This window comes from Pelophylax lessonae (assembly GCF_965119305.1).
Source record: "Pelophylax lessonae genome assembly, chromosome: 11".
NCBI lineage: Eukaryota > Metazoa > Chordata > Amphibia > Anura > Ranidae > Pelophylax > Pelophylax lessonae.
The window spans coordinates 213,836,181-213,854,021 of record NC_138778.1 but is presented as its reverse complement, the minus strand read 5'-3'; the positions used below and the strand labels follow the sequence as shown (position 1 = coordinate 213,854,021).

At 46.0% G+C, this 17,841-nt stretch overlaps 1 protein-coding gene across 1 annotated transcript in view; it reads left to right on the top strand.

Annotated features, from left to right (window-relative positions):
* The window catches only part of LOC309566486 (breast cancer anti-estrogen resistance protein 3 homolog), a 59,802-nt gene that overhangs the window by 23,804 nt on the left and 18,157 nt on the right, over positions 1 to 17,841 (top strand). Inside the window, exons 3-7 of the mRNA XM_082271650.1 lie at positions 110 to 225; positions 6,974 to 7,350; positions 9,054 to 9,148; positions 10,241 to 11,070; positions 16,880 to 16,995. Coding sequence (XP_082127776.1) covers positions 118 to 225; positions 6,974 to 7,350; positions 9,054 to 9,148; positions 10,241 to 11,070; positions 16,880 to 16,995 — 1,526 coding nt within the window. The 5' untranslated portion in view covers positions 110 to 117. The remainder of the gene's footprint in view (positions 1 to 109; positions 226 to 6,973; positions 7,351 to 9,053; positions 9,149 to 10,240; positions 11,071 to 16,879; positions 16,996 to 17,841) is intronic.

Here is a 17,841-nt window from a genome sequence, read left to right as displayed (position 1 = left end):
AAAGGTATTCTACATAGAATGTGGGCGTTGTAACTGCTTGTAAACAAGGCTGAGTTTTTTTTTTTTGTGACTGGGGTCCCCCTTTAACCTAAACGTTGTAATTTTTCAGGCACAGATATGCCGTCTCTGACAGAAATCCTAAAGAAGGAGCTGGAGGAAGAACTGAAGCTAAGCAGTGAGGATTTGAGAAGTCATGCCTGGTACCATGGGCCACTCTCCCGCCAGGTAAGTACAGCTCAGAACTGCCCCCTAAGGCGGCCTTTCTCAACCTTTCCAACACAGAGGAACCCTTGAAATAACTTTCCAATCTCAGGGAACCCCCTGCTAATAATTACTACACTCTGGTCACTTTATTAGGTACACCTTGCTAGTAGTGGGTTGGACCCCCTTTGCCTTCAGAACTGCCTTCATTCTTGGTGGCATAGATCCAACAAGGTGTTGGAAACATTCCTCAGAGATTTTGCTCCATGGTGACATGATGGCGTCACGCAGTTGCTGCAGATTTGTTGGTTGCACATCCATGATGCCACCACATCCCAAAGGTGCTCTATTGGATGAGATGTGGTGAGTGTGGAGGCCATTGCAGTGACCTCATTGTCATGGTGAAGAAACCAGTGGTGAGATGATTGGAGCTTTGTGACATGGTGCATTATCCTGCTGGAAGGAGCCATCAGAAGATGGGGACACTGTAGTCATAAAGGGAGGGACATGGTCAGCAACAATACTCAGGTAGGCTGTGGGGTTTAAACAATGCTCAATTGGTACTAAGGGGTCCAAAGTGTGCCAAGAAAATATCCCCCACACCATTACACCACCACCACCAGCCTGAACCATCCCCCCCCACACCATTACACCACCACCACCAGCCTGAACCGGTGATACAATGCAGGATGGATCCATGCACCAAATTCTGACCCTACCATCTGAATGTCACAGCTGAAATCCAGACTCCTCAGACCAGGCAACGTTTTTCCAATCTTCTATTGTCCAATTTTGGTGATTCTGTGCCAGTTGTAGCCTCAGTTTCCTGTTCTTTGCTGACAGGAGTGGCACCCGGTGTGGTCTTCTGCTGCTGTACCCATCTGCTTCAAGGTTTGATGTGTTGTGCATTCAGGGATGGTATTCTGCATACCTTGGTTGTAACAAGGGGTTATTTGAGTTACTGTTACCTTCCTATCATCTGGTACCAGTCTGCCCATTCTCCTCTGACATCAACAAGGCATTTTCCTCCACCCAACTGCCGCTCGCTGGATATTTACCTCTTTTTCAGACCATTCTTTGTAAACCCTAGAGAAGGTTGTCTGGCACCAACAACCATACCACGTTCAAAGTCACTTAAATCACAATCCCCTTTCTGCCCCGTCCCAATGCTCTGTTTGAACTTTAGCAAGTTGTCTTTACCATGTCTAGATGCCTAAATGCTTTGAGTTGCCGCCATGTGATTGGCTGATTAGCTATTTTGTGTTACCAAGCAATTGAACAGGTGTACCTAACAAAGTGGCCGGTGAGTGTATATCTACAACTCATTATACATTAGTGTGATGGTCAGTGGGAAGAACTATTTCTTTACAGATAGCTAAAATGGTCAATGGTGCTGGTAGAAACTTATTTAAGTCTAGAAGAACCCTGATTGAGAAGCCCTGGTCTAAGGAATCTCCCTGATGGTAGTTGCATAGGATGTCTCCTCTGTGGGGGCTTACATTGGGTTATTATCATTATACAGGTTCGAGGCGAGTGTGGGATGAGGTGACAAGGGATCGAGAGAACAGGAGGACTTGTGAGGAACGAAGGGAAGGATTTGGTTGGTATTTTGAGACTAGGTTAGTGGTGTAGCTGGGGGCCGAGTTTTGGATGACTTTCTAAGTTATTGTTAGTATATTGAATTTTTTTATGTGTGTACCCAGCGCCGCCTTACCATAAAGTGCTTAAAGAGGAAGTAAACCCTCCTCTGACACTTGTACCTATAGGTAAGCCTATGATAAGGCTTACCTATAGGTACTGTAAATATCTCCTAAACATGTACCGTTTAGGAGATATTTACCTTACATGCAGCCAGTGACGTCACTGGCGCATGCGCTTTGAAGGAACGGCCGCTGGTGCCATTTCTTCAGAGACCCGTGCCGTTACTGTCGGCTCCCGCGCGCGTGCGCGGGAGTGACGTCACCGTGGCTCCGGCCAATCAGATGGCCGGATGCCGCGATCCCGGAAGACGGGCGACTGAACATGTCGCCCGTCATAAAGGTAAGCGGATGGCACGGCGGGGGCTCGTTCTTAGGTAAGTATTTCATAATGAGCTAGTATGCGATGCATACTAGCTCATTATGTCTTTCTCTTACAGGTTGTAAAAAAAAAAAAAAAATTCTAAGGAGTTTACAACCTCTTTAATATGCATCTCTATTCATTATTTGTGCACAAACATAATATTTAACCACTTTCAGACCAGAGGATTTTCCCCCCTTAATGACCAGGCCCTATTTTGTGATTCGGCACTGCGTTACGTTACTTACATTGGACAATTGCGCGGTCGTGCGACGCTGTACCTAAACAAAATTGACGTCCTTTTTTTCCCACAAACAGAGCTTTCTTTTGGTGGTATTTGATCACCTGTGCGATTTTTATTTTTTGCGCTATAAACAGAAAAAGAGCGACAATTTTGAAAAAATAACAATATTTTTCACATTTTTTATATGAAATTCCCAAAAAAATGTAAAAATCTAAATTTTTTAACATTTTAGGCCAATTTGTTTTCTGCTACATATTTTTGTTAAAAAAAAAATCCCAATAGCGTATTTTGATTGGTTTGCGCAAAAGTTATTGCATCTACTATCTATGGGAAAGATTTTTTTTGCGGTGGACAGATCAGACCCCTGACTGACATTTTTGGGGGACCAGTGACATTACTACAGTAATCAGTGCTAAAAATATGCACTGTTACTGTAATAATGACACTGGCAGGGAAGGGGTTTACAGTATAGGTGATCAAAGGGTTAAATGTAAGCCTAGGGGAGTGATTCTAACTGTGGGGGGGGGGGGGTTGGGCTCCTGAGATGATCACAGAGACATGTGATCCTATATAGAAGGATCACATAGCCTCTGTGATCATCCGAGGGAGAAGGACGGACGGCTGTGGCACAGTCAGGCGGCTCCGATTGCCACCTGAGACCCGCACTGGCTTCCCCGCTGGCGATCGGGGGCGGGAGCGCGACGGCCGCGGCGAGCGCTCGCCCTCTAGCTCCTCCCAGGCAGATGACGTTTATTAATGTGATTCTGCTTGGGAGAGCCCCTTTGCCGACGTAAATATACAGTGCACAGTCGGCAAGTGGTTAAATCACAATACATAATACTTTTTAAAAAAAAAGTGCAATCAGTGCAAAAAATGTGCATGAACAATAAGTCCTTTAAAGTGCTGGTTATCTTATTCTTCCAGTGCCGGTATGTTCCAACAAGTGCCGTTGTGCTCCCCTCTTTATGTGCCCTTACTCACCCACTAGTGATGGGTCAAATGCCGGTGTTTCAAAAGGAATCCTCCAGTGGCAAAAAATGTTTTTTCTTTCTTTTGTGACTCCGGCAGGTAGGTCCAAGAACCTCATATGAGAGTAGGGAGATAAAATCAGGAAAAATCCATAGTGTAATTCCGTTTTTATTATTAAAAAAACATATAAAAGCCAATTGCGCTCTTACAAAACTCTCCTTTTGCATGTGAGCATGTAATGACGTTGTTCTGAAATTCAAAAGTCACGGTTTGCATTCCAGAGAGCGGACATGGCATAACCAGAAGTATCCACCTGCTTAATGCAGATATACTGCGGCAGGCGGCCTCTCCTGCACAAGCCGAGGTAGCCCTACGTCAGTCGCGCGCGTGGTGCTGGGAGGCGAGCGCGCACCACTTCTGCCCCCACTAGAGATACATATTAAGCACTTTATGGTTAGACAGCGCTGGGTACACATAAAGATTCAGGATACTAACAATAACTTAGAAAGCCATCCAAAGCTCGACCCCCAGCTACACCACTAACCTAGTCTCAAAATACTAACCAAATCGTTCTCTTCGTTCTTCACAAGACCTCCTGTTCTCTAGATCCCTTGTCACCTCATCACTTTATGGTTAGACAGCGCTGGGTACACACATAAAAATACCTGAGAGGAAAATACACCTAAGGCCCCATTCACACGATCTGACCGATCAAGTTCGCCTGTTCGTTTTTCAGGTGGACCAGATCGGGCCACCCATTCTACTTTATGGAGAGGCGGTTGTCAGTGGAGATGTGTCTGCTGACACCCGTCTGTCATCCAATCTGACAAGATCCGCTTAAAACAGACAGATGGCGATATGTTCGCCATCTGTCCAGCGGGTCTGATCGGATGAAAAATGGACATGCTGTCCACAACCTATCTCCCCATAGAAGAGAGTGAGCAGAGACGGACCTGTCAACCGCCTGCTCAGCAGGGATCAACGGAATAATGTAAAGTTACTCCAATGAGAGAGTTGCAGTAGTTGAGGTGAGAGATGACCAGGGAAAGAATTAGGAGCTTTGTGGTGTCATCGGTTAGGAAGGGGCGTATCTTGGGAGATGCTGCAGAGGTTGTGGCAGCAAGCTATGGACAGTGATTGGATGTGGGGGCAAAAGGAGAGCTCGTAGTTCAGGATTGCACCTAGGACCTTGACATGGAAGGGGGGGTTGATGGCAGTGACTGCTGGTGCCCATGGATTGACCCCTATCCATGCGTCCGGCCCCCTAATCTACATGCGGGGCGCCAGACACATGGAGTTCAATGGGGCTTTTTTTTTGTTAACCATGTGATTAGAGGCAGAGGCTCTAATAGGCTAAAAAAAAGGGTGGGCTCGGGGCGCAGAGCACTGTGCCCCAAGCCCACCTAGTTGTGTATTCATTCGCTATTGTCACACGGATCCTCCTCCTGCCCAATCAGGAAGCGGGTCCTGAGACCAGTTTCCTGATTGGCCGAAAGGAGAAGCCATGCCATCGGGCATGGAGGAGGAGGGAGGAGACTCAGAAGAGGGGGAAGAAGCCGAAGCCGCCGCCGGGTGAGTGAGCCGGAGGGGGGGCCTGCGTCCTGCTGTGGCCCTAGGAGGGGGGGGTATGGTGTGCGGCCTGGTGCGGTTGGGGGGGGAGGGGGTATGGACAGTCCGTCTGCTGCCCCCCCCAGCCCATGGAGCACCAGCCACCACTGGTTGATAGTGGAGCCATTGATTTTGACAAAGAGATCAGGGGAAGAGGCACAAGGGGAGGAAATATTATGAGCTCGGTTTTGGATTGAGTTTGAGGAAGTGGCGTGACATCCAGACTGATATGTTGGTCAGTAATCTAGTGATGCCTGAGGAGACTAATGGAATGAGGTGAGGGGTAGAGGGATAGATTTGGGTGTCATCGGCATAGAAGTGGTATTGAAAGCAATGGGAGACAATCAACTGACCCAGGGAGAAGGTGGAGATTGAGAATAGAAGAGGTCCATGAATAGAACCTTGGGGGACCCTGAAGGAGAAAGGAAGAGGAGAGGAGGAAATAGAGTTGTAAGTGACACTGAAGGTGTGGTGGGATAGGTAGGATGAGAACCAGTGAAGAGTAAAGTCACGGAGACCAAAGGAGTGGAGTTGTTTGAGTAGGGGGTGGTCCACTGTATCAAAGGCAGCAGCGAGGTTCAGAAGTAGGAGTACAGAATAGTTCTAGCAAACAACTTTCTTAACCTTTTTATTATGGAGGAACCCTTAAAAAGAACATTCTGATCTCATAGAACCCCTGGCAATAGTCACTATATCTACAGCTCACAGTTTATTATTGTGGTGGTCACTGGGAAGAAGGCTTCCTATATTAGTAGTCATTGAGAAGAATTTCCCTCTTTACAGATAACTAAACCTTTGGTGTCAGAGATGACATATCTTAGGGGCAGAAATTGCTCATTTCTCAAGGAACCCCTATCAATCTCTGCAGGGAACCTAGGGTTCCATGGAATCCTGTTTGAAAAAAGCTCTACCTGTGTAGAGGAAAATCCAAATTTGTGGATGGTATAGAAGGTGCCACACCCTTTTATAAGTTAGACCGCATTCACACTGGTACGACTTGGTCGCGGTCCTCACGCTCCCATTGTGTAGTACAGGAGCCTTTCTAATAGGAGCGACACAAGTCGCTCCGACTTAGAAAAAGGGTCCTGTACTACTTCGGGGCGACCTGGAGGCGACTTGCATTGACTTCCATTATGTGAAGTCCGTGCAAGTCGCGCCGAAGTCGTGCTGCACGTGACTTCACAGGTCGCCCCCTAAGTCGGAGCGACCTAATGTGAACGGGGGCTTAAAGTCACAAAAACACCTAAAGTGTCTTGAAAGGAAACATATATATATATATATATATTTAAATAACAAACATGTTATACTTGCCTGCTCTGTGCCCCGATCCTTTCCTTCCCCCCCCCCTTGCTGAGTGCACCCAATAGCAAGCCTCTGGGTATCCATTTACACATTGAGCGTGACTCTGCCCACCCCCACTCTCTCGTCATTGGCTCTCTGGCTGTGATTGACAGCAACAGGAGTCATTTCTCTTGCTGCTGTGTGAGCTAAGGAGGAGAGATAGAGCCTGGAAAGCTGTTGCTCTCATGCACACCACTGGATCGAGATGGGGCACAGGTAAGTTTAAGCAGGAGGCTGGGAGAGATGGGGAGGAGGAGCTTCACCCAGAAGGTTTTTTTACCCTAATTCAACCAGCAGAAATACTCTAAGGCTGGCATTCTGACCACCCTTGAAAGGAGGGGCATTTTTCTCATGGACCACCACCGTTATAAGAGGCATTTTCCCAATGACCTTCAATTGACAAGTCTAAGGGGGTTCCCTAAAACCTGAAAATTATTTCAAGGGTTCCTTTGGGGTAAAAGAGTTGAGAAAGGACGCTTTAACCTAAGATACATCATCTGAATTACACATCTTTGTATGCATCTCATGTCTTGATGTTTTATACTTTCACAGGAGGCAGAGAAGCTCTTACAAAAAGATGGCGATTTTCTCATTCGTGACTCACTCTCCTCTCCTGGAGACTACGTCTTAAGCTGTGTAAGCTCCAAGCAGGTTCTGCACTTTAAGATCATTGCTGTCAACTTGCGTCCCCGACAAGGGATCACGCGCACTCTCTACCAGCTGGAACAGGACCGGTTTGACAACATTCCTGCTCTTGTTCGGTCCTACGTTGGAGATAGGCGGACGGTGTCTGAATCCTCAGGAGCAGTCATAGAGAACCCTGTCAACAGGACAGTGCCTCTGAGTGGGGTGGGGGAGAAGCATGAATCCCAGAAGGCAAACAAGGAAAACAGACGGAGTCTTCATGTAACAGATAACAGCTTGCTAAGGTACAAACCCATCAAAATTCACTTTAATTAATAACGTTCGAAATGCGACTCTTCCATACCCACTGCAATGTTCATTGGTTCTTACCAGGTCCTCCCATTAGGAAAGGTTCATACTCAATTCACCAGTCCTCACACTACAATACAACTGTCAAAAAACTTCTCTAACGCAATGCCTCGCATCGTACATTTGGTGTCGGAATCCTTGTGGGCGGACATAATGCACCCTGTCAATAGGACTGTCCCCATAATTCTGGTGCAAGAAAGGCTTTGCTTTCACAAGCCAAAATAGAAAAATGGCTTCATGTGGCACATAACAGCTTGCTTAGATACAAAACCATGAATCTAACTTAATATAGCAACTCAAAAATGCACCCACTTTAATATTCGTTATCCAGTATGCCCCCCACACCATATTCTTCATTAGCAAAGTTTCTTACTCAATGCACCAGTCCTCACCCTACAATACAACACTGAAAATGTCCTTGTACCACAATGCACCTCTTGCATACCTCCCTACTTTAAGTGTCAGACTCTTCATGGGCGGGCATTGTGCATCTTATCACCCTCCCCCTAAGTCTTGACTTTACAAGGCAAAGGGGAAAGCATACTTCATGTGGCAGATAGCAACTTTCTCCGCTACAAATTCATCAGGACATTTAATTTGGAAGATGATTCTCAAGATTGCAATGGGTTTTGATGTCCCTAAATGAACCTCTTGTAATGTTCTTCACCCATAATGTACTCTTTTTTTTATCCTACTAAAGACATCTATTACAAAAAATCTCACCTTCTGCACACTTTTCATACACCAGGCAATACCAATCCCTAACTGATCATCCAAACCTTTGGCATATTTTAACCAAGCCATGTCCCCACAACCTAAAAAAATAAGAGATTTCCAGTCACAACTTACCAATTAGCCAGTGACCAACCGAATTGACCTGTCTAACAGTATGCGTTAAAAACAGGGGTTTGGTTGCACACATTTGCAAATACATGCGTAAGCTGCAGGCCCCGACAAGGCACCCTGTGATCTGCAGTCCCTAACTCTACAATTTAAAGAGTCTCTACAATGAGAGCACATGCATTTAATGGGATAGATGGAGGACCGGTGACTAGAGGGAGCCCACCCCTCCTTAAAGGCACCGGGTCACACTGAACACCCAGCACATCGCACAATGGCGGCAAAGGTGTCAGTGCGTTGCCTGGCTCAATATAGATGTCAATAATGCACAAAGTGGTCACCGCCTCCACCTATAACTGGTCTTAGTGGTAAGGAGCACTGGAAGGGCGGACGCAGATCAAAAAAACGAAGAGATTTCCAGTCACAACTTACCAACCAGCCAGCGACTAACCGAATTGACCCGTCTAACAGTATGCGTTAAAAACAGGGGTTGTCCCCACAACCTGTCTATTTTTGGGTCCAAAATACTGTCCATGTCCCATGAAATCTTGGTGGCATAAAGGGTCAAAGTTCTTTAACTATAATACACCCCTATCATGTTGCCTTCATCATAATTCACCCTTTGCAATAGATCACATTCACAACATGTCAAGAACTGCCAATGCCTTACCACTGGTGCACTTCTTTAGCAACACCTCTAACCCACAATGCATTTGTCTTCCACAATGCATCTTGCTGACCAGCTGAAAAATTATTCTTAATTAAATCTATTTTTTTTTTTTGTGATTATATCCACCAGGACCAAAGACAGGTTTGGAAGCCACCCTGGCAATCTGGATATCTTGAAGGAAATACCGTTACAGAGTGCTCAATCTGACAGCAACCTGCTCTCAAGTAAGTAAAAAACGTGGATAATGAAAACTACCGGAAGTCCTAAATTTTAGCAATTATAGCATCACTCCTCTTTTTGACTGAGTTTTCATGAATAAATGTAGATTATTCTAAATATAATTTTCAGCTTTGCCAATGCGGACCTTACATTTTTTCCTTTTTCCTATATATGTCCGATGGATTTCAATACTCTGATGTCTCCTGTCAGCTAAAATGCTCTTTTGTTGGGGTGTAAACAATATGATTGCTTCTCTTCCTCATAACCTCCCTACTAGTATGACTTGAATATAGCTTGCCACATGCAAGGATGGCAATTGTTGCTTTCTGATAATCTGGCAATCCCTGGTGGTGCCGCCAACTCTCTCAAGGGGGTGGAACATCGCAGGCCCAGAAGGATGGTCAAATGTGTAGTTGTCCCAAGAAGGGTTCATAACTCTCTTTGGAATTTTTAAAAAGTCTTGTGAAGAACTGTATAAGAAAACATTGGGGTGGCTTTGCAAATATCCAGTCTTCTACAGTACAGTAGAATAGCACAGGATTTTGGATGCTCTGAAAAGTTGTCACTGAGCTAAACCTCTAGATTTTTGGAGTCTAAAACTAAATAAATATATAGACTTTCCTCCAAGATGTTTTGTCCCTTCCACCACTGACTTTATTTAATTGTCTAGTATCAGTCTAATGCCTCGTTTCCACTGAGTGGTACGGTACGGTTCGGTTCAGCATGGTACAGTTCGGAACGGTACACATTGCGTTTCCACTGCCAATAGTACCCTTTCATGATAGGCGTGGTGTAGCAAGAAAGCTGTGATAGACGATTCTCTGTCAACCAATCAAAGTTCTGCAGAGTGTAGCTCCACCCTGTTGGTACGGTACTTATGTGCTTGGTACCCCAACGAAGGGGTACCAAAAAGTGGTACGGTACGTTTCGGAATTAGGGTACCATTCATAATGGAAACGGCATAAATAGCGTACCATACCGAAACGAACCGTACCGAACGGTACCAGAAAGCTCAGTGGAAACGAGCCATTGCACCCTGTGCTGCTACAACTCTTCACCTAACACTGCCCAATAATGTTTACATCATCTTCTTCCAGCTGTTACAGCAGAAACATCGGTGTCTCCGGAGGACACATCCACCACCCCACTATCGCCTATTTTCCGAACGGGCAGCGACCCAGTCCTCAGAGCCAAACTTCAACCAGTCCAGCCTCTGGACTGCGATGGTAACAATGCCTTGAGGGGTTCAGACAGCCAGCTACACTCCAAGGCTCCACCCAAGCCCCTACGGGCTCCTTCATTGCTGCTTCCAGACCCTCCTGATGGGATGGACACCTATTGGGAGTTGGTCCCTCGTGTCCCAGAGGCTCCTCGGAGACTTGTGGACACAATAAAAGTTGAAGAACGGTGGAAGAACCGTGCTAGAGCCACAGAGACCACTTTTGGTTTCCTGGACTCAGACAAGTCCCCAGATGTGATCAAGTCATCAAAGGGTCATTTTGAACTAGACAACCTAAGAAACTCTAAACCAGTCTACTCCGAAGTTGCCAAAACAAAACCGGTCCATAAAGATGTGGATAAATCTAGGACAGTATTTTCTGAAAGTGATAAACACAAACAGGTAAATTCCCAGGAGGAAAGGCCTAAAGTGGAACAATCTAGAACTGAACATCTCAGCCAACCACACCATAAACCAAGACTTTCCAAGATGGACCATGTAGTATTGGAGAATGCTGAAGAGGAGGATGGCTTCATTAGGCCGCAGATTCAGATCATAACATCTTACAGTCCGAAAACCTTTCAATCGATTCTGCTATCACCGGAAAACAAGCCTCTGGAGCCAAATGCTCTGCGAAAGCTGAAAGAGATAGTTAGTCAAAGAGACTGCAAGGAGAGCGCCCTCCATATTCTCCGTGAAAACTGCCAAGTAAGTAAAATTTATGTCCTTTTTCGAGAGCTGTCCATACACCACATGCATGGACGTCCGCATGTAGGGGCGGGGGGGGGGGGCACCCCCTGGAATCTCAACTTCCCCTTTAAAGTGGTTGTCAAGCCACTTTATACAATCCTGTCTGGTCTGTTTAATAATCCTGTGTGCCTCTGTGTATGTGTTTTAAAAAAAATAAGGCGTTCTTTACCAGTTTTCAGAGCGCCGCTCACGTGACCCGTCAGCCTTCTACTCTTCCTTTCTGATAGCTGAATCCAGCGGGTGGGCCCGAGGATTCCTCATTGTCATCAGTCGGGAGGGGAGGGGAGGGGAGAGGAGGGGAGAGGCGGCCGGTCACATGAGCGGCGATTGGCGCTCTGAAAATTTGTAAAGAATTACTTATTTTTATAAAACACAGACACAGGGGCACACAGGATTATTAAACAGACTGTATACAGGATATGAAACTTTAAATGAAACTACAGCACCAGGAGGGGCACTGACACAGGAGCAGACAGGCAGGGAGGGAGAGGGGGGGGGGAAAGAGGACAGGTGAGCTGCGGATGACAGAGGCATGTAAACTGACCATGGTGTCAGGGCTCAGCAGCCATGATATACCGTGGTCAGTTTACAGAGGGGGGCATAGGCAGATAGGATCAGCCAGGTATTTCAGGTGATACGGGGGGGGGGGAACCAAATTACACAGCACAAGCACTGTGCTGTATAACATGCTTTAAGGGAACAGGATCTTTTTTTTTTTTTTAAGATTAACAAATGCTTTAAAAATAAATGCTGCCGTTTGCCCTTTAAAAATAAATACTCAGACTAAGTATAATGACTAAGCCCCTCCCCTTAAAGACATTGTTGAAAAGGGGCGGGGCATGGGTGATCTTAAAATGATGCCCCCGCCCCCTCTGAAAAAAGTTCTGCGGACTCCCATGACCACATGATGGGGATTACTTGAAATTGTGTGTGGAGGAGCAAAAATGTCTGTTGAGTAAAGATTGTAGCACTGGGTATGGAATGTGTTCAAGATGCTGTAATTTATGATTACAATCAATGCAGAGATAGAGAAAAATTAGAGCTATAGCCAAAAAAAAAAAAAAAAAAAAAAAAAAAGTAAATGAAGTAATATTCCACCTATTCTATGTGAATATAATTCTAAAAACTGCGATCCTCTGGAATCTTTTAGTATTATTTTCAGAGGTCCTGCCTGAAGTTAAAAACCAGGCAAAACAAATATGGTCTAAAATTCAATAGGCCTGTGTATTCTTACTTAAATCTTAGCGCCCTTTGTGTATTTCTATGTGATCTGTGCACTAATTAATTAGGGAAGAATTCCTGCACTTTGCCTCTGTGCAGGAGCTTCATGTAATACCTGCAATAAAGACCGGTGACTGCTGCTCTATCTTCTTGGGCAGGGTCTTGTCTTGGCTTTCCTAACCTTTGGTCCTTTATTGCAATGGGGCCTTTTTCTGGGGCATTCACCCCCCACACACATCCTTCTCTTTCACTTCCTCTGTCCTTACCCTTTTCAATTTAATATTTTTTCTTTTTTCTCCTCCACACCCCTCTTTTCTTGTTCCCCTCTCTGGACCCTCTTGGGTGTCATCCTTCTCATCAATTTACTATGAAAACAATGCATGGTAAGCCCTTATCACTGGTATTATATCTTACAAACTACCTGAACTCCTTCCACTTGCTACCATCCTACCATATAGGTACTTGGTATGTAAAGACTTGTCAAAACCACCTTCTACTTTACTGATAGACCTGCTTGGGGCACGAGCCCCTATGGTACCAGCAATTAATCCTTAATAGTGTTGTTAAGTCTTTTGTACCTGCAGAGGCGTAACTAGAACCTTTAGGGCCCCGGTGCAAGAAACCATGAAGGGCCCCTCGGACCCCTGGCCGAGGCCTTTCCCTTTAAGCCTGGGGCATTTCCCTTTAAGCCTGGGGCTCTTCCCACTGACCCTAGGGGTCTTTACTCTCAATACGGGGCCCTTTATTACTGTCCCACAGTGGGACCCTTTCACAAGTTCTGCAGTGGGCCCCCTTCCTGCCATCTTGGGGGCCTCCCCACAGTGGTGGAATGCCAGGACCCGGTCGCAAGTGTGACCTTTGCGATCCTGGAAGTTCACCCACTGGTGTCAGTAGTTTTTATTTTTTGGTATTTTAATTGTATTATTTTTATTTTTTCTTACAATGTCACTGACTATGACTCGGTCCATTCAGAAAAGGAAGGAGCTGGTAAATTACATATTTACCAACCCCTTCCTGGTTCTCTATTGTGACACATCCCCTGCAGCAGCCGGCAGGAGAGGGGAGGGAGCACAGTGGGGGGGGGGGGGGGCAGCATAGTAGGGGGGGGACCAGGGGAGCACACAGGGGCCCAGAGACAGTAGAACACAAGTGAACCGGATAGGAGTAGCAAGGGCAGCATACAGAGGAACCAATCTCCTCAATTTTCCTCCTGCAGCTACAGGAGGAAAAAGGAAGACAGTGATTTCTCTACATGCTGCCCCCCCCCCCGCCCCTCCTATCCAGGTGTACAGGGGAGCCGCACAGGTCCCCTGGAGCATGGGGCCCGGTTGCAATTGCAACCCCTGTAGTTACCCCCCTGTGTACCTGTGTCCTGCTGGTGCCAGGGGTACCTGTATCCGCCTGAGTTGCAGTCTGCATTGAAGAATACAACATGCAGCATTAGCTCCTCACACCTGTAGCATCCTGACAGCCAGTGCTTGAAGGAACCACTAATAAAGGCACCAGCCAGCCCTTCCCCTGGGGCTTTGAACCAGAGCCTCAGGCACTTAGAAAATACTTTACCCCTGATGCCTGTGCATTATCCGGTCAAACAGGAACACAGACAGGCCACAAACCAAACACAGCTACCATGCAAGCCCCTGCCAAAAAGGGCAGTAGAGTGCAGACAGTGCACTCACCCAGACAACCGGACTGAAAACCCATGCTGCCTGTGATGGTCCCTGTCAAGGGGGTGTGCCGCTTCCGGACATGGCCTTCACCAGGCACAGAAGGAGAAAGGGAACCAAACTACCTCCTTCCCGTACTGAGGAGTTGTCCTGGAGAGCAATCTAGCTAAGAACTCTACCAGATGCTCCCAGGGAAGCAAGATAGGTAAAGGTGTGGGTAGAAGAAAAGGATAGCCAGAGAAACAGAGGTCTCCCTCACTCAGGTTCCAGGTAATGCATCTCTTATGGCAAGAGGAAACACAACCTGACCAGTTCACCAGAAGGACTTCCTTTTAAAGTGCTTTTGGTGATGAGTTTCCTCTTCCTGTTAGAGGAGATGCCTATATCTCATGGGCTGTCCTGGAAGACAATTTGGGAATGCTACTAAACGGCTCATTTACAGTGCATTGCGAAAGTATTCGGCCCCCTTGAACTTTTCGACCTTTTGCCACATTTCAGGCTTCAAACATAAAGATATAAAACTGTAATTTTTTTTTTTTTTTTGAAGAATCAACAACAAGTGGGACACAATCATGAAGTGGAACAAAATTTATTGGATATTTCAAACTTTTTTAACAAATAAAAAACTGAAAAATTGGGCGTGCAAAATTATTCAGCCCCCTTAAGTTAATACTTTGTAGCGCCACCTTTTGCTGTGATTACAGCTGTAAGTCGCTTGGCGTATGTCTCTATCAGTTTTGCACATTGAGAGACTGAAATTTTTGCCCATTCCTCCTTGCAAAACAGCTCGAGCTCAGTGAGGTTGGATGGAGAGTGTTTGTGAAGAGCAGTTTTCAGTTCTTTCCACAGATTCTCAATTGGATTCAGGTCTGGACTTTGACTTGGCCATTCTAACACCTGGATATGTTTATTTGTGAACCATTCCATTGTAGATTTTGCTTTATGTTTTGGATCATTGTCTTGTTGGAAGACAAATCTCCGTCCCAGTCTCAGGTCTTTTGCAGACTCCATCAGGTTTTCTTCCAGAATGGTCCTGTATTTGGCTCCATCCATCTTCCCATCAATTTTAACCATCTTCCCTGTCCCTGCTGAAGAAAAGCAGGCCCAAACCATGATGCTGCCACCACCATGTTTGACAGTGGGGATGGTGTGTTCAGGGCGATGAGCTGTGTTGCTTTTACGCCAAACATAACATTTTGCATTGTTGCCAAAAAGTTTGATTTTCGTTTCATCTGACCAGAGCACCTTCTTCCACATGTTTGGTGTGTCTCCCAGGTGGCTTGTAGCTTTCTTCTTGCCACTCTTCCATAAAGGCCAGATTTGTGCAGTATACGACTGATTGTTGTCCTATGGACAGAGTCTCCCACCTCAGCTGTAGATCTCTGCAGTTCATCCAGAGTGATCATGGGCCTCTTGGCTGCATCTCTGATCAGTCTTCTCCTTGTATGAGCTGAAAGTTTAGAGGGACGGCCAGGTCTTCGTAGATTTGCAGTGGTCTGATACTCCTTCCATTTCAATATTATCGCTTTCACAGTGCTCCTTGGGAATTTTAAAGCTTGGGAAATCTTTTTGTATCCAAATCCGGCTTTAAACTTCTCCACAACAGTATCTCGGACCTGCCTGGTGTGTTCCTTGTTCTTCATGATGCTCTCTGCGCTTTAAACGGACCTCTGAGACTATCACAGTGCAGGTGCATTTATACGGAGGCTTGATTACACACAGGTGGATTCTATTTATCATCATTAGTCATTTAGGTCAACATTGGATCATTCAGAGATCCTCACTGAACTTCTGGAGAGAGTTTGCTGCACTGAAAGTAAAGGGGCTGAATAATTTTGCACGCCCAGTTTTTTATTTGTAAAAAAGTTTTAAATATCCAATAAATTTCGTTCCACTTCATGATTGTGTCCCACTTGTTGTGGATTCTTCAAAAAAAAAATTACAGTTTTATATCTTTATGTTTGAAGCCTGAAATGTGGCAAAAGGTCGAAAAGTTCAAGGGGGCCGAATACTTTCGCAATGCACTGTAGTCCAGGAGGGCAGGAGTACGTTATAATACTTAACCTTTTCCTGCCTCCAGTAGGCTCCCTCCATCCATGTGACCAGGCCAGCGCTGCAGCCTCTCTAATGGCTCGTTTCCACTGAGCTTTCTGTTACGGTTCTGTTTGGTACGGTACGCCATTTATGCCGTTTCCATTATGAATGGTACCCTAAATCCGAACAGTACCATACCACTTTATTGGTACCCTTTCGTTGGGGTACCAAGCACATTAGTACCGTACCAACAGGGTGGAGCTACACTCTGCAGAACTTGATTGGTTGACAGAGAAACGCTGATCACAGTTTTCTTGCTACACCACGCCTATCATGAAAGGGTACTATTGGCAGTGGAAACGCAAGGTGTACCGTTCCGAACCGTACTGAAACGAACCGTACCACTCAGTGGAAACGAGGCATAAGGTGCTTCAGTCTGCAGTTACAGTACATTGTCACCTCCACCATGTACAATGCAGGCTTAATGGTCCTGCACTATATGTGAAGATGCTGAGGGACCCTCCACAGTGCTTGCCTGTCAAACCAAGGGATAGGGTGGGTAATACAGCTTATCCCGGCATCCCTGGTTGGAGCATTTAACCCTTTTAGTACTTTGGGTGGTTCCCAGAGTTCAGCTTTTTAATGTTACAGGCCATCACTTTATCACAGAAAAGTAAATAAAAACCTAAAAAGTTAACAAAGAGGTCATTAAATGGGAATCTGAAGCACGCACAATAAAAATACTACAATACTAGAATAGGTGAAATTAGTGCCCTTTGCAATTAGAAATGTTATATGGCCCTAACCAACATCTGTTCGTAAAATTCTGTTTTCCACTTTCACAGCAAATTCGGATCTGGGGGATGACCAAGGAGCAGCAGAGGAGTATGGGGGTGAAGTCGGGCCTTGAACTGCTTACGTTACCCTACGGACAGCAGCTGAGACGGGATCTGCTGGAGAGGTCAGTAATAATTCCATGTGGACAAATGAGTCACCTCTTCTCTTCCCCCCAATGTAAACAAGAATGAAGGAAATAGATAGAGTAGTAGAAAAGAGCCACGGAGGCTTGTTAATAAGGAGTGGCTGATTTATTTATTTTTGGACACAATGACTTTCTTGCTGCTCATGTTGCAAAGGGGGGCCATTCTGAATTATAAGCCTACCTGTAGGTACAAGTGACAAAGCAGTCTGCAGTTTACTACCACTTCAAAGTATAACTAACTCTCACTTCCTGCTGTGGCTATGGGACAGGAATTGAAGGAAATTCTCCCCAATAGAAAACAGATGGCAATCAGATGGTATGGATCTACTTAAACTGGCTCCCGCACGCCGTATAGACAACTGACGGCGGGCCGGACCCTTTCTTGTTCTAGGCCGACGTCATATGACGTTGCCCAGTCTTGCTGCCATCACAGACATCGCAGCGATTGGGGGCGCGCCGTGTCCCTTGGCCACGGCCTGACCCCGATCTTGGTAAAGAGCCGATTACACGGCTCTTTACCCATGTGATCAGCTGATCACATGTAAACAAGGAAGTGCTGTATATTGGCTCTCACTGAGTGAGGAGAGGAGAGACGATCAGCGGCATCTCCTCACAGGGGGGACCTGTACAGATAATCAGGGCACTGATCATCACTGCAGCCCCAACAGTGCCCAGCAGTCCAGCAGTGATGCCAGTCTGTGCCTATCAGTGACACCAATCTATGCCCCTCAGTGAGGCGGCCATTCTGTGCGCATCAGTCATGCAAGTCAGTAGTGCCCATCAGCGCCTGCTCATCAGTGCCGCCTATCAGTGGCCATCAGTGCC